This window comes from Protobothrops mucrosquamatus, unplaced genomic scaffold (assembly GCF_001527695.2).
Source record: "Protobothrops mucrosquamatus isolate PMUCROS unplaced genomic scaffold, P.Mucros_1.0 scaffold585, whole genome shotgun sequence".
NCBI lineage: Eukaryota > Metazoa > Chordata > Lepidosauria > Squamata > Viperidae > Protobothrops > Protobothrops mucrosquamatus.
This window is the reverse complement of record NW_015386885.1, coordinates 21,174-45,291: the sequence shown is the minus strand read 5'-3', so window position 1 is coordinate 45,291 and position 24,118 is coordinate 21,174. Positions and strand designations below refer to the sequence as shown.

Sequence of the window (24,118 nt, the reverse complement as noted above, 5' to 3'; positions counted from 1 at the left end):
TATTGGTTTTATCTCTAGGTACCACAGGATTGACATTAGTAGGCAAGACCAGTGAATGAGCAGCAAGATTTCTTTCCCTCTTCCCTCTTTCATATCTAAAGCAGCAAAAAGAGAGGTGTGCTCCCAAGCCTCATCTCAACCGTCTTGCTGCCTCTACTGAGGAAGTAGGGAGTCTGAGGGGAGGTGTCATCACGGTTGTACCACTTTTACATTATTACAGGACTACAACATGCACATTCTAGTATGTGGCCCAAGCAACAAGAATACAAGGAGAACGACAACAAGGCTGCAGATTGCATGTATGCGTCTGCTGTGTGGATAAGAAAGACAGGATCCTATGACAATTGGCTATGGGTGTTTTAGAAATCTTATTTAGAGAGGTACCTATAACAGTGTGGTGTGGGGATGTTACACGCATGCATTAGTGACGGTGGAAAAAACACGGCTGGAGTAACAGCAGCAGGACAGGACAGGAGGTGAGGTCAGTGACATGATGCTAATGTGGAACTGGCGCCCCCTTCCTCAGCTTTCCACAGCGAGTCTCTGCTCTGTGAGGGAAGCCTGCTGGGCGACCGTTTTGTTCTCGTGGCTGCGGAGTTTTGATACGACTTCTAGGAAAGTCAGGCTTTGCACTTCCTTGTGAAGAGATTCTGTTAAACAGAGGTAAGATTGTTACTTCCCCGTTGGGCCATTCTGGGAACAGCTGCTCTTTTGTCTGCATTTGCTGTGAAGCTGAAATGAATGCAGATATTATCAAACCACCACTTGGCTGGTAGGGAAAAACGGAAGGGAGCAAAAAGTGGCATCTTTCAAGCAGCTCAATGCAAATTGCTCTTTCCAATTCCTTAAATTGTATAGAGACAGGGAAATAAACAAAGGAACAATCTGAGAAAAAAGAAGCGCTTCCATTCCAGAAGCCTACTAAGAATGTACACAAGCTTATGTTCTAGGAGCTATTGCCAGAAGAGACAAAAAACCAAAACCCATTTCTTACAATCTATCTTTGGCCTGAATCAAAGTCTAACCAGAGCTGGTTATCTTCTTGATGTGTGGGCTTCAGTTTTCCCAATCAGTCTTGCCTGTACCAGACAGAGCAGGTGTTTGGAGCTGTTGTCTTGAGAAAATGTAGCTCCTGTTATGCTAATCTCGGCTTCATTTAGCCACAAAGACCAATTCCATTTGCAGGCTATGTTTGTATGGCAGACTAGGATAAAAGCTCAGTTGATGCCACAGGCATCTTAATGGTTTGGAACTTACTGAAGTTAAAATAGCTATCATGGGATTTGCAGAAATTGGGACCAAGCTTAATTTTAAGATAACGAATGATGTGTTTTGGAAACTGAAAAGGCATCAGATTGGATGACAGAATAAGTTGAAAGCTTGATTAAAGAACTGCAATCAGCAGAGGATAAAATGGCACAGTGCGCAAGCCCTTTACACTGAATATTTAGCATGTGGAAATTCAGCTTTTTATTAGTTGAAAACTTTCAAGATTGCAAGCAGGTCAACTTGCCTTCCCATATTACTGCTTATTTTGCTGAAGAACATATTCTTGGAATGGGGAGGGAAGGGGGGGGGGGACTCTGGCATCCATGCTGTAGTCTATATCTAAAATGAAAAAGTGTGCTGATAGCTGGTAAATTTTGACCATCATTGCCAAAAGAAGGCTGCCTCTGCTTTCACAATACTCAAGAAAGCAGTAGGTTGATCCTGAACGATCTTGAAGAAAAGCTAAGTGGGATATACAAAACAATTCTGGAAGAAGGCAATGGCAAGCCATTTATTATTGCCAAGAAAAGTAAATGGATATGTCCATGAAATCACTAAGGGTCAGGTTTGATTGGAAGGACCCAACCTCAGGTGCCTATGCAAATAAAGGCACAGAGTATGGGCATTTTTTCTCTTTCAAATGATTCCCCCCCCCCATGTAAGATCTGCAAAAGGGGAAAGCAGGTTTAGCTATTTGAATTTGCTTTTTGTTTGTCCTCTGCAGCAAGTTGGAAGATACGATCCATCTTTTCTGGTTGGAATACTGTAGCTCAACTTCCTGGGACTTTTTGGGGAAGCAACTGGGCTGTCTGGATTAATGCTCAAAACCAGGACAACTGCAATCAATCCAAGACGTAAGATAAGCGTGCTCTTGTATACTTGCAAATTTACATGTACTTATGCAAGTGAAAACTATATGCCAACCACAAAGCAGCGCCTAACCAACCCTGCCTGATCTGAAAAAGCCAAGTAAAGCTATACACCTTAGAATCAGGGGTAGTCAACCTTGGCTCTTTTATGACTCGTGGACTTCAATTCCCAGAATTCCTGAGCCAGCTTAGCTGGCTCAGGAATTCTGGGAGTTGAAGTCCACGAGTCATAAAAGAGCCAAGGTTGACTACCCCTGCCTTAGATGGAAAGCCATCAGAAAATCCTAGACCTGTAAACTAGACTGCCCAAATTATTGCCAGAAAGACCACATGACTTTAGGTGGTGATTTCACTTTGACTGGACTGGAATCAATTTTACAGCTTTCTGTAATTCTTGCTTCCCCTGCCTTCGTTTTGGCTCTTGATTTCCTGCCAATCTTCATATTCACCTTTTTCCATCAGTCTCCATATACTGATTCTTTCCTGTGTCACCATGGAAGGAAGAAACCAGCTTAGAGTCAAAAGCCTTTTGGTTTACCCAAGAGTTGAATGGAAAGTCTTTTTTTGGCCTAGACTATTTAGCCACATCGAGATATGCCTCTTGTTCTCAGGACAGTTTAATATTCACTGCAGGTGTTCCTTTGACAGCATAAACAGGTTCTAGCAGCAAACCAGTCTCACTTTGCTGCATGAAGGATTTGAGCCTTTTCTTTCATTTTTATATGCAGCATTGATTACAAAGGCTGAATGCTCCACTTCCTCCTACTTATTTTATCTTATTTATTTATCAAATTTAGACTGCCCATCTCATGGTGTGACCCTGGGCAGTGTAACTTTATGCTAAATTTACCATTAGATTATCTTTTTCAAACCTAAGGTGCCTGTTGGGAAGAGGAACAGCAGAGGCAATAGCATCATCACCGCTGAATCCTGTAGCCCAGAAAGATAAAGTAGCAGCAGCAGCTGTTGAAATTGACACATCCACAGTCTAAAATTCTCTGTATGTTTCTATAGATACACATGTGATATTATAAAGATAACGGAAAAAGAACTCTGCTAATTATTTTGACAAAAAGGTGGTAGGTCAAGAGGCAACTAATATTTGTCCATTTTATGGAGAGTGTAAGGAGACAAATTTTCCTTCCTGAACTGCATAGCCACGAAAGCTGCAGGCTTAGAAAAGTCCGGCTAGGGAAAAAAAAAGGGCTTTAATTTCATCGCTAGGAAGGAGAAAGTGAAGATGACAATATAGGAGGGGGTGGAGGGGGCTTTTAAAATGTCAGCGGCTGCTGTTTCAGTCCTATGTTGTTTCTTCACATTATACTGGGTCCGAGCGTTAACATGAAACTACACACAGGATGGCAGTCTCCTCTAATACATGGACAATCTACAACTAGATTTCAGTTATTTGCTATTATGGACATATCAGATAAGTAGTTTAGAAAGACGACTGTCAATAATCCTGTGCTAAAATCTTCTTTTATTCCCAGAAGTCTTGAGTATTTCTTTCAATTTCTCTTGCAATTGTATTGGAGCTTGACTATTAGAGGTGACAGATCTCTAGCTTTTGGGACTGCCTATGTTTTCCAGTAAGAAATGTCTAATGGGAAAATGTGGGAAGCCACTGAGGCTACAAACTACTAGCAAGTTAATGGTGAAATGGAAGACAAGAAATTAACATGCTTTCCTTAACCAACTTTTAATAAATACTTAGAACTTCCTTGTCTCCTTTGCAACAAATTTCAAAACTAAACGAATGTGAAGTAATTGGAAAAAAATTCCAAATGCTTTTTCATGGTATGAATTCTTATCACATATTTAATAACTGGAGTGTGATTTGTTCACATAATATATTGCTTTTATCTTCTGTTCAAACGTGACAAGCTTAAAGTTTGACTATTTCTTTTCCCTTTTTGCCACTGTAATAAGTGGCAATGACCGTTAGAAAAGTATCCTTCCATGTCAAGAATTGGACCCATTCAACTTCATGCTACAGGTTTTTTTTTTACTGCAGATAGAAAAAACTTACAAGGGTGATGCTGGTAAATCTCCCCCCACCTCCTGAATATGTTAGGTTTCTAGTCTTAGAGAAGTTCTGCCTGGAGAGATTTCTTTTTGCCCAGAGAGGATTTTGGGAAATATATATACAGAGAGAGAGAACTTTACATGAGGTGTTTAATTGCCATAGAGTTGATTTCCCCACTATTGCACTTTCAATTCAATAAACTTTAACAAAATTTAAACTGTCACAGAAATTGCCACTATCCCCAGTTTGACAAAATGAATATTCTGTGTGTATATTTATGTGTGCTGTTAGTTGTATGTACCCATTCTTGCTCTTAAAGACTGAAACAAAACAAACATGAAACAAAACTTGGGAAAACTCACCTGACCCCATAAGTGCACAGATCAGCACCATGGAATTGTACTTGATTTCTGGTGCGCTTCTCTCATCTGATAAGAGCCGGTGTAGAATCTGCACTAACTGTGCACTTTCAAGATCTTTCTCTGCTGTGGCTGTGAATTCAAACAGAGGAGAACTGTAAATCAGATACTGCAGATGCTTGCTTTCTGCAATTTAGTGTATGTGTGTGTTGAGAAGGAACATGATATTCTCATTAAGAAGTTAGTTAAGTATGGACTGGATGGCGTATCTTCTTAGATGGCTTCACAGATGGCTAAGAAAATGTACTCACACTACTGAACATTACTTTATCTGTTCCTTATTAAACTGGGATAAGATATGTACCACAGGACTGGCCTGTGTTTATTTTTAGAAATGAATTGGAGAAGAGATAAAAGAAATGCTTACTAAATTTGAATTTGCAGAAGGTGCAATACTGGGTAGGATAACTCACATTTTAGAACAATGTTTTTCAACTCAAGATACACAGAAATAGGCCAGGTGGCACAAACTCTCCTCCACAAACTGGCAAAGAGAAATTGAAGCTGTAGATCTCCAGCTAGCACATGGAAGCAATCAAAATATTTTATGGACTCCAAGATTGGTTCGAAATCTTGGAATCCAAGATTGGTGCAACTTCTGAAAAGTTAGGGTTTAGGAACCGATTTTATTATAGATAGATGATAGACAGACAAATAAACAGAGAGATGATAGAGAGATAGAGACAGCAATAGTATTAGTTGTCTTATATTAGGAAACAATGTCAATACAAGTCCCACATTTTGCAAGTGTGCCACATGTGTACAAAGGGGTACAGCATACATCATGGCACTCTGCCCATCTTGCAAATCTTGACACACAAACAAGATACTGTTGGCTTCAACTCCCATTACCTGCCTATGTATAACATAAGATAGTAAAAACTAATTGCTGTATCACAGTTTTAAATCTCATTATAAATGGTAAACAAAATAACTCTGTGGAAATAAGTATTGGGTTTTATCTGATTTCTTCAATAGAGTGACTGTTGAAACGTGAGATGACAGAAAACAAATTCAAAGTGATCTTGATAGGCTGGAGATCTGGGCTGACAAAAACAGGATGTAATTGAATAAAGATAAATGCACAATTCTAAGCTTGTAAAAAGGAAATGCAATATACAGGAATAGAAATGTGCAACATCTAGCTTTGTAATAACACATAAGGACCTCAGAATTGTAATTCATTACAATCTGAATATAACTATAGGACAGTGATGGCGAACCTTTTAGAGACCGAGTGCCCAAAAACCACCTCGTCCCTGCCCCACCCCTGCCTCTCCTGCCCACAGGGCCATCCACCACCCTCCACGGCCCGCCACAGCAGATCGCCCAGGCAGCCCAGCAGCGTCATGGCATCCACGCCCTTTGTCCGCGCTCCACAGCATCATCTGTACGCAATGGGGCATGAGGGCGGAGTCTTTGCCCGGCTGCCATGTCCTTGGCTGCACTGCTCTGTGCAGGCTGCACCTGGGGCGACTCTCCTCCAGGGGGCTGCTGGTGAGGGTGTCATGTGGGGTGTTGGGGCGATGGTGTGCGTGCCCACAGAGAAGGCTCTGAGTGCCGCCTCTGGCACCTGTGCCATAGGTTCGCCACCACTGCTATAGGAGAAGGAATGGCAGAGCCAGGAGGAAGAGTAAAAAGAGGGATCAGTTTAAAGTCCTCATGTAGTCACAAAGTCGAGTTCCCCTTGACTGCAGCTGACCCTTATCTAACCAGGTGCTGACCATTGAGAAGATTCCTGTGCATAGGCTTTTAGCAATAAATCAGTTAAACTGAACCTTCACTTGTGGACCTGTTTTTTTATGCCTGATAATTTTAGCTATATGAAATGGTTGACTAAAAGACAACTGAATTTTGGATCAGTCAATATAATAATTCCACTGTATTTTACAATAGACAGACTCTACTTTGATTACTCTGTAATGCTCTGAGCAGATGTTTTTAAGAAAAATTCAGAGAAACTAAGGCAGGCTCAAAGAATGGCATTGAAGTTGAGTAGCAGAGTAGAAGATAAATCCTAGGAAGGATTTAAAGCTATGTATAGGGCGTCTTCCCACCCATTGGCATACATGTGTACATGATACTCAGTGACATAATATCATGGCTTAGCATGCACCATTGAAGATGAGATAAATTACAAAACATTAACCATTGGAATACTTACCTAATTCTAGAGCTGCTATTAATGCCAGAGCAACGAGAGCTTCATTCTGCATTATTACATGTTCACTAGTTGCCATGATAACTAAGTGTTTAATGCCACCACTCTGAACAATGGTCCTAATTACATCCTTAAACAAAAGTAACAGAATATGAAGCAAGATTGCAGTGCTTTACAGGTAAATACAACAGGCCAATTTGTTAATTTTTCATTCTATTTTTGTAATAGACTGCTGTAATAAACAAAGGGAGTGTTACTTAGCCTTTGCCACACTGAATACTGGAAAAGATGCCCATGCCTACAGGTGGTCCTTTTATCAGTTTGCTGTATTCTATTCTACCCTGACCATTAGTAGAGAGCTGCTAGATCTTAAGCTTGCCTATTGTCAGATTAATTATCACGTGCCATCTCACTATTCCAGGAAGTGAAAAATTCAATGCACATGTAGCCACACAACAAGCAACTGTGTCCTCAACTCTCGACCACAATTGAGCCCAAAATTTCTGTTGCTAAGTGAAATATTTGTTCAGTGAGTTTTGTCCCATTTTACGACTTTTCTTGTCACAGTTGTTAAGTGAATCACTGCAGTTGGTAAATTAGGGTTAAGTGAAACTGGTTTCCCCAATTGACTTTGGCTGTCAGAAGGTTGCAAAAGATAATCACATGACCCCTGGACGCTTCAGCCATCATAAACATGAGTTAGTTGTCAAGTGTCTGAATTTTGATCATGTGATCATGGGGATGCTGCAAGGGTCGTAAATGTGAAAAGCAGTCATAAGTCACTTTTTTCAGTGCTGTTATAACTTTGAACACTCACTAAACAAACTGTTGTAAGTTGAGGACTACCTGTACAGGGAAAGGACACTAATTTATTTATGATTTGCTGTCAAGCTTACAATGCTTGCTTGCCTTGCTTAAGAAAACTTCTTGAGTTCTTCATAACAATATCCTTAAAATTTAATGTTTTAATTAAGTAAGGAGGCCAATGACCAATATTGAAGAGAGCAACATAATTGACTATTTACATTGTGGACCAGGTGGATTCTGCCTGAATTATTGCAATAGATTTTTGTTGTTGTAGTGTTCAGTTCCTAAGTTGTGTTCAACTCTTTGAACCCCATGGACTATAGCACGCCAGGCCCCTGTCCTCCACTATCTCCGAGTCTGCCCCTGCATGTCTGCCCCTGCACCTCTTTCCTCAAAAAAAGATTATGCACCCCTCATCTGGACCAACATAAGAATATAGTCGTGAAACCAGGGAGCACAGTTCTCTCACTGAACAGGCATCACACTGTTAGGTAAGGAAACCTCAAGCAATGCAGTTTTTGCACAAGTCACTTACTTTGGACTTGCTGTGTCGTATAAGAGCAGACAGTAGTCTGTTGGATTCTCCCATCACACCTGCATGATCCTTGGCTTCACACCATTCCACTAGTCTTTCAACCAGCTTGACATTCTTTCCCAACTGCTCGGCAGCTTCTGCTGCATGTATTACAAAGTCAACATTAATTTAAAAAGAAAATAAACAAGAAGAGCTCCTTCCTCCCTTGAGATGCTACTTATGGGACTTCTTTTTGTAAATATAAGAAAGCACTTGGAAGTAGTAGTATTCACCTGTTTTCTCAAATGGCACTTTGTACTTGACCTCTGTGAGAATCGATGCCTGAAGAGTCGGTGTATTTATCTACAGACATATGGCTGCTTTACTGATTTAGAGGAACTTGGGATGCATTTGTAATGGGCTGTGAGAATAAACTTGAGGAACTGGAGGAAGGGAGGGGGAGACAATTGCAGACTTGCAAAATTGATGTCAGACCTTCGAGGTGGACAAGATTAGGAAACCAAAATTATAAATACTAATAGTACTTTTATTATAGGTTTACGGTAACATAATCTTGCAAGTGAAAGAGCCTCCCCCTCCCTGCCTTTATCTACAAGGTAACTATAGAAGGTGAATTCTGAGACATTTTCTCAAATTACATTTCTGCTTTGGACTCAAATTTCTTTCATCTGACCACTGTCCTGATTGTGTCACTTTTTTCTGTTCTTCAAGGCTATTCCCATAGCTGATTACAGAATTGCATACTATGGACAAATGTCCTTTAATGGCTTTACTGTGAGCCAGTGGTCTAGTGGTTAAGGCATCAAGCTAGAAATTGGGAGACTGTGAGTTCTAGTCCAACACTAGGTACAAGGCTGGCTGGATGTAATGAAATGTGCGGATGACTTTGGACGATGACAGAGAGACGGAGGAGCCCACTGTCACTCAACGGTCAGAGAAAGACATTTGAAAAGACCCAGTCTAGTTGATCAGACAGTTAAAAGTGGTAAAAAGAAAAGTGTACCTTCAGACATGCAAGGCTGAGCCCTCCCAGGTAAAACACAGAGGAAACTTGAATCTACTTTGCAGTAAGGCTACATTAATGGAATTTTGCAGGTCTGAAAGATACAAACTTTCCACCATTGAAATCTTGCTAGAAAAACTGCAAAGACTTGTCTGGGCAGTCACCAGGAGTCAACACTGACTTCAAAGGCACACACATACAAAAAGGCTTTACTAGATTGTTAGGTGATGCTTGGAGGTAAAAGGAGCTCAGTGTTTAAGCTGAGGATGGTGAATTTGGTCTGAGGTTATATGTAGAACCTTGGCCTAATTTTAAAGTCCACTGACCTAACCACTTTTTTCTTAGAGGGTTAAATTGTAAAGTGCAAACTGAGAAGAATACAGATGGCAATCTTTTCAAGCAAAAGATAAACACTGACATCTTACAAGTCTTGCTTGTGAGTTTTGGACCATTTTGGATTATTGGAAGACCTGATAGACTGTTCTAGAGAAACTGTATCCATGTGATCATTAAGAGTTGACACTAACTTGTTAACACATAATCAAAGAAACCATCAAAAGGACAGAAATATTAAAGAACTCTGTATATATTACTTGTGGGAGTTCAAATCACTTTGTTGTAATTAAAGAAATTGTTCACAGTTTTGCTGAGGTATTTAAAACGAAAAGATGGTTTTGTAGAAGTATATCATAATGTATATATAATGCATATATGACATTCCATGTCATACAATTGTTAAATCTACAGATGAGTCAAGCTTTTAAACGTTGTGCTATACACAACACGGGGCCTTGAAGCAGTTCATTAACTGTCCTCCTTTTGCATATGCATTCAGTTTATTTGAAGGATTTTCTTTAAATCCTTTTCTTCTTCTGGGAAAAAAAAATGAAGCAACTGATCAAAAGTTCAACAAAGAAAACAGCTTATTTTACCTTGTGCATCTATTAGCATTCTTAATGTGCCCAGCAGCTTGAACTGAACAGGCGGCATTTCGGATCTGAGAAATTTCAATACTGCTTCTGCCACACCAGCTGACAGCATTTTTGCCTTATTTACAACTGTGGAATAATAAAAAAAGATATTATCTCAGAAGAATGCAGAAACAATGCACTTAAACTACAGCAGGAAAGTTATTTTGCAGGGAGTTCTCTTCTTTCCTAAAACAATTGAGGATGAGAGTTGGTGAAGATGTTCAAATTGAGATCCAGACTGATTGCCACTTTGATTGGGTAGTGGAAGAGCATATCAGATACAGGAACCCACATGCATATCCACAGAGTCTTTATATATAACCTGTATTAAATTAAAAGTTATCCTGCATTCAATATAATTGTAAAAAGGATGAAAAAATTAAGAAAAATAATTGTTAATGTACATTTCAAGGCCATCCAAATAAAAGTAAATCAATTTTTTCACGAATGTTAACTAATACAGTTTGCATTGACTGGTGTTCTTGAACTAGGGGTGTGTGTTGGAAAATATGCTTCTTTATATGGATGACAGTCCTAGCAAGTGTAGAATAAAGGAATCACTTTTGACTGCGAGCTGGGACAGAAAGAGAACTGAAGCCAAATCTACTAACTTCCAAGCTCGCTACCACAGCTCCACTACAGGACCCTAACATCTGATTTTAACTACACTTCTGACTACTTTCTGTCTGGCAATTCTTGTTATATTAACATCAATAATAAACGTGTAAAATGTATGTTCACAGTTGCTGAGCTTTCCTGCATACAGTAGCAGCAGTGGCTTGTGTTAACATAGCTTGACCACATATTATCTTAATATGTAAGATTAGGCTCTTCTGTATTTCTGTAAGAATGACTTAACGTGTGGTCTGTCTTAATGGGACCCAATGGGGGAATACCACAGTGGAGGTAGCCACTAGATTGATAGCAAACCCTACCTTCCCCCTTCACTCTTCCCTGCTTCCCCACCGACTCATCTTCTATTCTGATATTGGTCTATCATTGTTTTCTTTTTCATTTTTTATTCTATTGTTTCATTACTTTACTACTGTTATGTTTACACTTCTTTTTCATTTCTCCCTTTTCATTGTAAGCTGCCTAAAGTAGCCCCACGGTGAGAGAGGCAGCAAATAAATTTAACAAATAAATAGAATACATAATAAATGGCTGTATACTTGTCTCTTGGAATAGTTAAATGTGTGCAAGAATTCCACTTTGTAGTCAAGAATCCAGCCTTTGGAGCTTTCTACCTGTCATACTTACATTATGAACTATATTTTGCAATTTACATCACAGATTAAACTGTGAAGATTCTGGGCTTCTTCCCCCTGTCTCACAGTGCCTCTCTTCCTCTGCTCATGGTAACCACACCTGTTCTGTTTCTGCACAGGATTCCACCCCCACGTGCAAAGCAGGAGACAGACACTGCTTCATAGTGCATTGTAATTAAAAGTGAGAAGCGAACTGGCATTTAAAATACAGTCTAACAAGATGCTGCTCGTTCTGGTGGAGAGTTTCTAGAATTGAAGCTTATGTTTGCTTTTTAAAAGAGATTCAGAAGGAATTTTAATATTGCATTTACAGTTCTTCTCCGTTATCTTGCTGTTTTGAAAAACTGTGTTACGTGCAATGAAGATCGAAAACAAAATGTGAACAAAATATTTACTTATGTGCCTGGCATTCTAACAGGCCTTAAGGTTCCCTAGAAAGTATAAAAATAATCCTAGAAATTATGTAATTCCTCAGAGCTAAATAAGAAGAATCTGAGAAGGAATGAAAACATTAGGGTATGCATTTGGTATAAGAGTGAAAAAAACCTGAAAGAATCCTTATTCCTTATTAGATCTGGTTAATTATCAAATGAACATACTAAATTCTGTGCCAACCTTTTACATCATACTAAACCATAGTTTGGTTAACTGTCATTTATTGAATAAGCTGCAATTGGCTGAGTTCACGCAATGCACCAAACTAAGGAAACAAAGCCATAGTAGTTTATATCATATTGTATCAGTTTATATCATATATCAATAATAACAGCCAATATTTAATAATTATCTGGCATTTCCCCACTGTATTTAAAATAGGTTGATGCCATTGAAGTTCTGTCCTCGTCCCTGGAGGCTGAGAGAGTTTGGATAGGAGAATCTTAGCAAGATGAGTTACTGTTTCTCCATCAGGATCTCTCTGTGTGTTCCACTAATGTCTTCCGATGGGGAATTACTACTCCACAAATGGGAGTACATTATACCTCTGCTGTGGGCCAGCACAGGTTACCAATAGATTTCCAGATGCAGTTTAAAATGCTGGTGTTGACTTATAAAGTCCTCCAAAGCTTGGTGCCAGATTATCCATAGGAGTGCATTTTCCTGTTACAATCGGCCTGGTCAATTCAGTCTTGACAGAAGAAGCTGATGACGATTCTCCCATTTAGGGAGGTGAGGACAGTCAAGGGTCAGAGGTGCTGCTTTCCTTTAAAGTGGTCTCCAAAGGAAGATCTACAGTACATTTTAGGCTTCTTCTGGAAAACAACAAAATGAGAACCAGCATAAGTGGAAATTATGCTAGTTCTCATTTTGTTGTTTTCCAGAAGAAGTCTAAAATGTACTGTAGAACTTCCAGAAGACATTTGGGCAGTGACGTCCTCTTGCTAGAGATTTCTGTATTAGCTCTTGTTGGGGGTTGTGTTTATATATATCCCTATATTTTATGTTTTAATCTCTAACTATACATCTTTGTGAACTGGTGAGGTTCCTTCAGGATTATCTTTCAATTATGTTGGCACTTCTGGTTTGGCCTCCTGGGAGTTGTTGTAATACACATGGTAGCCACCAGGTTCCTAAAGGTGGTAACTTGTAAGTAGTATTCTCCCACTGTAGCTCTTTGATTTCATTATTATATAACTTATTAGAAAAATGAAGATAAGATTTCAGCCAGGAAGAATAATAAGGTCCAAAAACAAGGTGGGATTTTCTTTTCAGTAAATAGATACAGATGGTAAACATGATATTTATAGAGCAAAGCATCAGCCTACTAACTTTGGAATCACTAAGAATGTTGCTTACCAGGAATTGCAAGATTTCGGAGAGCACTCAGTGCCGCATGCTGCACTGTCACATTTCCATCTTCCACATGCCTGTCCAATAGGTCCATCAGTTTCTGGACAATACCATTATCCACCATATGGATACAGTTTCCATCTGCAGATGAAGGCAGACCATCATCAATTCATGTTTCTTTAAGTACCATGGCTATTTTTGTATCCTGGATTTATCCAATGGCAAGACAGCATTTAATTTAAAAGTATAGTTTGGACATTATTAGTTAAACTTAGAAAAGGTTTGCAATCTTTTGTCAAGTCTTCCATTAAATCCAAATATATTTATACCCAAAGATTTTACATTTAGAAAAACTTCGCTCAATGAGCTTTTTCAGTTGGGGAAACATTAGAAGGGTGGAAAGAGGTGTAACAAGAAGGACTAGTTGTCCGCCCCCTCCAATAAAATAAGCTCAATATCTCCAAGAAAAAAATGGAAATTTTTTCTTCTATTAATGAGGTAGAAAAATTGAAGACTCTTTGAAAGGAGAGGTAGACTATTGAAAAACTAAGCAATTTTGGAATAGTATTCTATGTACTTATCTAGCACCTCTTTAAATCTGCTTTCACACTTATTTTTCCAATGGATTTTTTGTCCAGATGTTACTTCTTTAAATATACAGCCAATCCCACCCAGCCTTTGCATAGCTTGCTTTTTGGAAGTAACTCTTCTTTAGTGAAAATATATCTCTTTCTCTCCTTTAACCAAAGATGTACAGAAAGTTCTAAGTTACATTCTTCTCCAAAAGGTATCACCATTTTGATAGTTGGGGGACAGCTGGCAGAAAAGAACAGTTATTAAATCCATCTGAGCAATCATCCTAATATTATGAAGTCATTTTACATTTATTGACTGCATTTGAACTGCATCCTAGCATGCCGTTCAAAGGTTAAATGCAGCACTGAGTGGAAATAGATTGTTCCCCATCTAAAACATTAAAGTACTTTTAATAAAACATGTCCTGAAAGCAAAATTTCAACTGGCATTCTGCCTGCCCCTTTAGTTAACGGTACCATTTCATCATTCATTTTATATTTAGAAGACTTCACATTTCATCATGTGCTATGTAAGTTCTAAGGTAGGAAAACAAATCTTTACATAAGACAGGCTGGTATATGACTCTTTTAAATGCAGCTAGATACACAAATACACAGAGCAACACAATTGCACTTTACTTTTAAGTACTAATATTCTCACCATTTCTGGCAAAATTTGCAACTGCCAATGCTCCTGCGAGTTGAAGTTGATGGCTATTAGAAGGAATCCATAAAAGCACTCTCTGGAACACACTGCCTTTTCCTCCTTCAAATAATTTTTGCATTGATTCATCTGGAAGCAAAAGCATATGTAGACAGAAAGAGGGAAAAAAAATCCACATTGCCCATGGTTCATCTCTAAGTTCTCATCTATAAACCAGACATTGCTTTTGGAATCTTGCAGCTACTCTACTGCGTAGTAAATCACGACAAGGTGCATCCACTTCTTTTTCCAAGCTAGCAACACAAAAGTTGCCACAGTCTTAACAAACCTAGAAATATTTTCTTGTGTTTCTGATAAACATCTGCATATTTTAATATTTTAAATGCACTGTATTTTTATTTTTTATTGTGTCTGGTAGAAGTTCAGTATTGTTTTTAAGTAGAAAACTGTATTAATTATAATTTTCACTAACACAAATAAAACCAGCAGAGTAAGCCCTCATATCAAGAAAAAGGTTTTAAAAAATACTTGTTTATGAAAAAAAGTGAGCCTGTGTTTTTTTTGGAGGTGGAAGAAATGTTAGGGTTTTCATATTTTTTGGCTTCTCAGCACTCACATGTCCCCCCCCAAATGTAATGTAATAAGTGGCCTATAACTGATATGGGATGGAGTGACCCACATCAAACTTACCTCCCAAAAGTAGAAGAACCATGAGATCAGAAGCAGTTTTAAGCTCAGTAACGTCATCTTCTTTGTCACTGTCTACTGTCTTTTGGACTATTTCAAGTAAACACTCTACAAGACCTGCTTCAACCAGCTGCAGTTTAATGATATCTAAATGATGAATGAGAAAATCCCAACATCCTCATGAAACAACATGTTTTACTACAATATTGGTGCAGACACTATTTATTCATTCAGTTTATTTGGATACTGTTAAAAGTTCTTTAACGACTAAATGAGTGCAGCTGTATGAAGAATGAATGAATATATAAAACGTTTTTCTTTTCACCACCCCTATGGGTGGTATATGTGTCTTCTTCAATCTAAGGTCCTCTACCAGAGGCCTAGGAGTTTTATACAATATCTTAACTGTTCCTAGCACTACACTTCTGGACAGGGATCTCCGATGTCGTTCCTGGGATCTGTTGATCCCAGCTTAGGAATCACAGCCCTCAGTGTTCCTACCACCACTGGGACCATTTTGACATTTACTTTCTACATCCTCTCCAGTTCCTCCTTCAGAGCCTAGTATTCTCCAGCTTCTCACAGTCCTTCTTCCTGATGTTGCTGTCATTTGGCATGTTACATCTACTCTTGTATTCTGGTCCTCATCTACTACCGCAATGTCTGATTGATTAGCTGGTACCTGCCTATCTTCTGTGTCTGGAAGTCCCACAGGATCTTAGCCCTTTTATTCTCTATGACCTTCTATGATCTCTCATTTGGATTTTGGAGAGTCTAGCCCATATACTGTAAACAGATGTTTTTGTAAACAATGCCAGCTACTTGGCTGTGCCATTCAGTATAGTATTCCTGCTTGCATCTGACACCCTCCTACTATGTGATAAACTATCTCTGGGGTCTCCCTGCACCTTGAGTCCTGCCTAGTGTGGTAGACTCCTGCTTTTATGGATTTGGCATTTAGTGTCTGTTCTTGTGCTGCTATGATCAGTGCCTCAGTGCTGCCTTTTAGTCTAGCCCTTTCCAGCCATTCGGAGTATTTCCCAATGTCTGTCACTTCAGGTATCTGTCATTGGTCCATTCTATGCAGGGTGTTGTCTTGACAAGGCACTTCCTCTGCTTCATTTACCTCCCATATCTGCTGCTGCCTCAGATATTCTCTCAGAAGCAATCTTTGGGTGTCGTCTTATTGATGTATTCCTTTATGCTCTGGATTTTGTCCAGGACAGTGGCTTTGACATTTTATATTGTATTTGTCTCTATTGACAGATAGATAGATAGATAGATAGATAGGTGGGTGGGTGGGTGGGTGGGTGGNGATAGATAGATAGATAGATAGATAGATAGATAGATAGATAGATAGATAGATAGATAGATAGATAAACTACTTCAGTTAAGGCAATGCCTAAATTCCATTATCAACAAACAGGCACTTTGGCGACAAACAGTTGCATAAGATTCTCACAAATAGTTATAGAATTTATTTTTCTGTTAAATGCTTTGCAGGAGAATTTTCAAAATAATAAGATTACTGTTTTTTTAAAGCTATCTCCCTCCCCCAAGATACTTTTTAATAATGCAAAAGCATCTTGGGTGAATTATGGTAATACAAACAGAAACAGATGTTCTGGGCATCTTCCTATTTCTATAGATACAAGTCCTGAATGTCAAGTACCTGAGAAATCAATATCAAGCAAATAATTTCCCCCTGTTTTATTTGGCTCACTGAGCTCCATCAGTCATGCTGTTCAAGAAAGAACAACCTCAAAATAAATCCACCAACTTCTGCTCTGTGAAACAGGAGGTCTTGGAAGCATGGAGGCCAGGCTTTTCTATTTTTCTGGGATCAAGAGAGAAATTTAAAACTTTTTTTAAAAAAAAGTCCTAAATTTTTAAAATATAAAGCCAATTTTAGCCTTTTTTATTTTCCACTGTATTACTGGCAATTGTAGCAAGAGAGGAATCTGGGATGCACAAATGAGGAGCAGGTAGCCATATAGAGCTCTGGAGCCTGTCCACATTCATCATACGGTGAAGGGATCAAGTTTTTATTGAGTTCCTATTCTGATTTTAGAGGAAGTTAGCTGTTTTTATTTTTTGTGAGCTATTCGGGGTTTACAATAAGCTATACTGCTTATAGCTGTTGCTTACTATGGCTATAAAAGTCTTTAAAAATCAATCAACGAATCAATCAATCAGGATCCATATCAGTAAATTGCAGTCTCTTTCATAGAATCAAAGAGCCGGAAGAAATCTGGTAGCACTCTGGGAAACTCCTTGCATAATACAGAAAATGCTGTTTCAGGTGGCTTTTTACCCTCAACTTGAAGATCCACAGACAGGAAAAGTGCATTATCACTTTCAGTAATACAGTAGATGGCTCTTTTTGAACAGTTTTATAGAAAACTGTTCAAAGGTGTGGTCAACATTCTGATTCTTAAGATCCAAGTTACCATGTATGGTACACAATATATTAAATTACAACATCATAGTGTAGATTTTTTCTTCAATAAAAATACAAGAACAGTAGTCCTCAACTTATGATCACAACTGAGCCCAACGTTTCTGTTGTTAAATGAGCCATTTGTTAAGTGAATTTTGCCTCATTTTGCCACCTTTCTTGCCTCAGCTGTTAAGTAAATCATTGCAGTTGATAAGTTAGTAACCTGTTTGTTAAGTGAATCTGGCTTTCCCATTGGCTTTACTTGTCAGAAAGTTGCAAAAGGGGATCACATGATCTTGGGACACAGCAACAGTCATAGATATGAACCAGTTGCCAAGCATCTGAATTTTGATCACGTGACTATGGGGATGCTGCAAAGGTCTTAAGTGTGAAAAATGGCCATAAGTCACTTTTTTCAATGCCGTTGTAACTTTGAACAGTCACCAAGCGAACTGTTGTAAGTCGAGGACTATCTGTACATAAAACTAATGAGAGTAAACTTTTATAAGTGCTCAGTTGCACTGTTTACTTTTCAATCTTTTCTGCAAATAAATGCATTGATCAACAAAATAAATAAAAGGAATTAATGAATAAATAAGATTTCAGTCCTACACAACTTGGTAAGATTAAGTTTTATCATAACAGCAGATTTCATCCAATTTCTTAAATTTAAGATAAAGCAAGCCTTACAAATGTAAGTTTAAAAGAGTTCTTTCAGTCTCATATACGTAACTATACCAAAAATCATTTCCACTGCATGCCAAATCCATCCCTTTTTCCTTAAATCACTGATTTAAAATATATATTTGTGTGTATGCACATTCATATGTAGCTAAATAAATAAAGGGTGTTCAAGCTTCCACAATGAGATGCCTCACCAGCCAGCTTCACAAATATCAATAAAGGAAATATCAATAAATCACTCAGAAATAAAACTGGTACTCAAAATCTCACCATTTTCAGCCAAGGGAGCCAAAACTTCAAATATCATCTCCTTCTTATCATGTTCTATTTGCTTTTTAAAGAGCTTCACAAGTTCTTCTGCAATATTTGTGTAGGCAAACTGTTCTTTACTTGATTCTGTGCAATTAAAAAGTAAGAAGCTAAGCACATAAAGGAACAAAAATCAAATGGCAGAATTATTTTCTTTTCAGTTTCTTAAACAGGTCACACAATGCAGTGATTAATGGAGTTCACTGACTATACTGTCAGGAATAATACACTCCTCTTCTTAAAACTGTCACTAAATGAAAAGAAAAATGACTAGGAAATTTAAGACCTAGTGACCTGAATTATTAACAACTGTTTGAAACTGCACTCAGTAAAAGGTGATTATACCCACAGACATAGCAAATTAGCCTTTGGCTGCCTTCAGACAAATAAGGAAAACTACCTAACGGGTGTATTAGATCACCAAATGCTAAAATTAAAGGTCAGGTCCGCTGCCTTAGTATTTTCATGGCTATAAACTGGTGAAATTTGTTCCATTTCAAAACAGCAACATCTACTGTAGGTATTCTGCTCGAACTGCTTTGTCTGCTAACCTAAGGCACAGAGGTAATATTTGGGCTTACTGACCTCTCTCACACCTTTTAGGGTGGTAAGGCAACCAAGGTTAAGTTGGCAAATATTTCCACCATCATAGATGGTGTTAATATTTAGTGGACTAAATTTTTTAAAGCTTAGACAGAAGATGACTGAAGCAAAGGAAAAGATTTGAGCAACAGATTGAATTTATTTGTTAGACTAATATTACAATTTACATGGGGAACCCCCTCATTTTTATCCCTATAATACCTCTCCTGTCAAGAAAGGCTGGGTTGGGAGCAAGGAACTCATTCCTATGCTTAAGGGTAGCCTTTGATCTGGATCTTCTCACTCCCAAACTAGTATCTTAAATACTGCACCACACTGGCTACCATTTTGCTGTGAATGAGGAAGTCAAGAATGATGCAACCACAGGAGAGATAATTACAAAGCAAGGGAGACATCTGTGCCCTGCAATTTAATAAATGCAGGGATATCAGAATTTAATTTCATCAAAATTTCATAAGCAATTTCTTTCATCACACAGAATGTGAGTCAATGCAACAAGTAACAGTGAGGAATTTGATCCCCTTGCCCACTGCAATACTCTGAAATGTCTTTTCACTTCTAATTTCCTCCTTAAGTTTTTCTATCAAACATTGTTCTATTGACGCTTGCATGCAATGCACTTCAAGTGCCTTATTATCATTGTCCAAGCATGTAAATTCCCAATCATACAAATCTGCACTGAAGCTTTTTCTTTAGGACATTGTTCTTTTATCCAGTGTACAATATTTTTTGTATTTTTTGTATTTTTTATTGAACAGTGAATAGAATAGGAATGTCAGTAACAAGAAAGCAGTAAAAAAAATTAAATGGGATTGCTAGAGAAAAACACAAATGACAACAGTAGCACTATTTTTTCCATCCATACATCCCCATTAAAAATGCTTAAAATGTTGCAATTGATGTTGCATCCAAAGCTTACCAAGTTCTGCTAGATTTCCAAAGGCAACAAGGCACATTTCAGTCAAAGCCGAATTTTGGCAATGGATGCCCAATAACTTCACTAATGTAGGAATAACTCCCATGTTGATGAGCTGAGATTGCAGAGTATCTAAAGATAAGACAAACAAAAAAGGCAAACACATTTAAATTAGAGTTTCACTTTGCAATATAACCTCCAATAACTGGCTCCTTAATTATTGTCCAGTACCAGCAACATGTCATTGAGGCAACTGCAATTGTACAATATAATTATTTATCTTCCTTGTTCTTCAGATGTCTGCTTAGCATTCAGAGCTATCATGGAAAGAAAATGTTCTATGCATGAGAGAAACTACCTCTCAGCATTTTTATCTAATAATGTTAGTTTTATATAATTTTAATTACATAGTGAAAAATGTCCCCAAATCCTAGAAAAAGTAGTTTATGGAGGTTGTCCTTGGTTTTTTTTATTACAAAAGTGCAAGTATTGTGGTCATTTGGGAAATACTATACATTTTAGAGACCTAGGCATCAGATCTATTAACAAGAAGTAGATTTTTTTGCTGTCAACAATCCACCAGTTTTTGCACATTCAAGTTTCTAAGTATTGTATACTAACACTGGGTTGGATCTAGATTTAACTATTTTTTGAGCAGGCTCAGTGCAATCAATGGAATAACACAAACCACTTCCTACTGATGGCAATTATATAAACAACTAAATCCAACCACAATTGGATTCAATTGCTCATTTATTTTTTAAGTTGCTATGATCCTGAGCAAAACTATTATTGGTGCAGGTGAAAAATTTAATCCTTTGCAGTTTAGATATGAGGAGATGAATCTATCTCCACATGTATACTGAAATATAACAGAGATGAGAAGTGTGATATTTTATTACCTATTTTCCCACCAGCTGAATGCCTGCATACAGTATGTGGGTGACCGTGTGAAAGATCACGGTATTTAATAGAGATGAACTTTGTCACAAACAAAACAAGCAAGGTATCAATTTCCAAGTTTTGGTAAACTATATCTCCTAGTGACATGAGAACTGCTGTTCAGCAAATGTCTATTTAGGAGTCTCCAAATCTCTTTTAAAACTATTGAAAATATATATATGTCAGCATTTCAAATAACTACATGTCTACCTTTACCACAATGAAATAAGAATCACATTAACTCTTTGATAAAAATGTGTTATCCATCATGACATACTTTTTGAAGAATTGTGTATGAGAGAGTCTGTTTAGTAAAAATTAATACTCATAGGAATATGTCAAAAGCAGTTTTCCCCCAAACAAATTTTTCTTAAAAAGAGTAGCTGGGATTAGAAAACTAATCTGAAAATAATGTTAGATTTCAAACATTATTTGCAGATTACAAATTTAGTCAATGACCTGATGTACGAAGAGTAAATGTAGAATTCAACTTTCACCTACAGCAAAGGCAAATATTTTTATGGACAAACAAGCAATCACTACACAAATTGCAAGCCATTCAAGAAAAAAAGTTCATCAAAGAATAGAAGATGCAAGGAAAAGTACTACTGGGGTGAGGCTACTGTTTGGCAAATTTATAACATTTAGAAGTATACATGTTTACTTCACATTTTTTGTAGATATTATCAGTTGAGATATACCACTCAATTTTTAAAAGTTAAAACAAAGATTACAGTCCAAGATGTTGGGGAACACCAATTTAGGATAATATATTTTTTCTTATTATTTTCTAAATATGAACACTCTTTTATGTTAGATAGTCTTACCTTTTCAATAAATAGAAATGTTGAAACAGTTTTTTTCTGAACCAGTTGAAATTATATGTATGGGGCGTTAAAAAGCACCACCATTAACTACTCGTAATCTATATATCCCTAAATTAGTGAACAGCCCAAGAATCTGGAAGAGATGTAAAATACAAGGTCTAGATAACAAACTGGCTTCCTTTTGGCCTGAACTTTTGAAAAACTTGAAGAGTGAGTTAAACTCAAGTAGGAACTATGCTGTTGACTCCCAGCTTAGATTGCACTTTTTTTTCTATTCAATCGGGTCCAATTCTTGGAGACTGCTTAGACAACCCCCAGAAGTTTTCTTGACTCCTTGGAAATGGTTGCAAATGGCTCTTTCTAGGGCAGTGGTTCTCAACCTTTTTAATGCCGCGACCCCAACCGGTCGTACGTCGAGGACTAAACCGGTCATAAGTTGAGGACTAAACCAGTCGTAAGTCGATGACTAAACCGGTTGTAAGTTGAGGACTACCCAACCAGTCGTAAGTCGAGGACTTTCCCTGCCCGGGAGCGCCGCACATGCGTGGTTCCGCCCCCGGCGCCGGCCGAGGTGTAGCTGGCAAGCGGCAGAGACGGAGCAGGCCGACCACCAGCTGGCCCAGCCCAAGGGAGGTAAGGCACCCACTGGAAAAGGGGAAAAAATGGCGGACAAAAAAATGGCGGACAGCCTTGCTTGGCGACTCCCATGAAATGGTTGATCGACCCCAAATGGGGTCCCGACCCACAGGTTGAGAACCACTGTTCTAAGGGCTGAGAGAAAGTGACTGGCCCAAGGTCACACAACTGGCTTGCACCTAAGGTGGGCCTAGAAATCATGGCTTCCAAGTTTCTAGCCTGATGCCTTACCCAGTACACAAAACTGGCACTCAGATTGCATTTATATCAGTCTAATTCATATACTTAATAATCCCTTATTATTAATTTTGGCTGATAAAAGCTTTCTATAGGCAGATTCATACAATTCAGAGTATAGTCAGTGGAACTTGCTTCTGAGAAGACATATACAAATTGCATTTTAAAAATAACTTGTGTTCCTATTATAGGCTCACCTTAAATTATCTGGATTAAAAGTAGTAGTTCTTTTATTTTAAAAAAAATAGCAATGATAGTTTTTGCCAACAGCAGGCAAATACAAGCATGATTAAAGTGTTTGGTTCAGCTCTAGAAAATCAACATGAAAAGCCACTCACTGGGATTATTTATGAGTAGGCCTTCCATAGACCTCACCATTACAAAGCTGACAAAGTATAATTTTAGGCAAGGAAACAATCTATTTTAAAGATAACTGCATTTCTACTCTACATGTTTAGGTAAATCAAAATCCATTCTCTTTTAACTTGAAATGCTTCATGTAAATTTGGGATCATAAATTATGGTTCTATGATAAACAAAGACATGGCAGAAAACATAATGTATAGCAAGCAGGATGAACAAGGAATTTCTTTTATAGCAGTTTTCATACTGCCAGAGAAGGCAAGTTACAATTTATAGGATTGGGGAGAGGGAGGGAGAGGGGTGATGAAATTTGTGTCACAATGTTGTGTGCAAACTTTATGTAATGCCACAATGCAAATACAAAAAAAGCACAGCTTATATTGTGATATCAGCATGCATGTTTAATATTTTTAGGATCATCATGTAAGAACAGAGACCCATGTTTTCAAGATTCGGGATTTTTTGTGATGATCAAAGATCAAGAACTGTGTTGCTAAAATGTTATGTCATTCTATCTACAAATGAAGGTGTAATTTCATACTATATAAAAAAGATGGGAAAATGTTAGAAATGCACAACACATCTAAAAAATGTCCTTCCATCCATTATTTATCCACTCACATAGCTTCATTCATTTGTAGTATTATATCATGTGGCCCTTAATTGGAAGAAAAATGTTTCATTCACCATCTGAGTATTGAGTTAAGCACAAATCCATATTTTCTTAATTAAACAGAAGCTGTCTGATATTGCTTTTTTCCCCAGGATTTTTTAAAACTTCCAGGTCTAATCAACAGTACAGAGGTTTTTCTACTACTTTTCTATTCAAATACAACTAGGTCCAAGACCACTTAGATTTTTTAAGATTAACTGGGTATTGCAGCATAACTGCTTAAAATAGGATCTATGCATTATAAAGTTCCAGGAGTATGACTTCATTAGCTGAATTAAGTTTTCACTGTAAAGTAATGCTGTAATATAAAATATATTCTAAAACATGAGCAATCAAACAAATACAGCATTACTTTAACATCAAGTTTCATTAAAAAGTGAAACTTAGGCCATTTCTTAATTTCAATGGTTCCATATTCTTCATGTCTCACCCAAAAGAAAATGTGA

The 24,118-nt window shown here is 37.8% G+C and overlaps 1 protein-coding gene across 2 annotated transcripts in view; it reads right to left on the bottom strand.

The window, feature by feature from the left end:
* RAP1GDS1 (Rap1 GTPase-GDP dissociation stimulator 1) overlaps positions 1 to 24,118 on the bottom strand; it is a 37,072-nt gene continuing 12,954 nt past the window's right edge. For both annotated transcript variants that reach the window (XM_015817400.1, XM_015817399.1), the window contains exons 3-12: positions 19,998 to 20,126; positions 18,437 to 18,562; positions 15,046 to 15,189; positions 14,353 to 14,484; positions 13,123 to 13,257; positions 10,022 to 10,147; positions 8,087 to 8,226; positions 6,748 to 6,874; positions 4,527 to 4,655; positions 1 to 650 (exon numbers count right to left, since the gene is read on the bottom strand). In XM_015817400.1, coding sequence (XP_015672886.1) covers positions 523 to 650; positions 4,527 to 4,655; positions 6,748 to 6,874; positions 8,087 to 8,226; positions 10,022 to 10,147; positions 13,123 to 13,257; positions 14,353 to 14,484; positions 15,046 to 15,189; positions 18,437 to 18,562; positions 19,998 to 20,126 — 1,316 coding nt within the window. In that variant the 3' untranslated portion in view covers positions 1 to 522. The remainder of the gene's footprint in view (positions 651 to 4,526; positions 4,656 to 6,747; positions 6,875 to 8,086; positions 8,227 to 10,021; positions 10,148 to 13,122; positions 13,258 to 14,352; positions 14,485 to 15,045; positions 15,190 to 18,436; positions 18,563 to 19,997; positions 20,127 to 24,118) is intronic.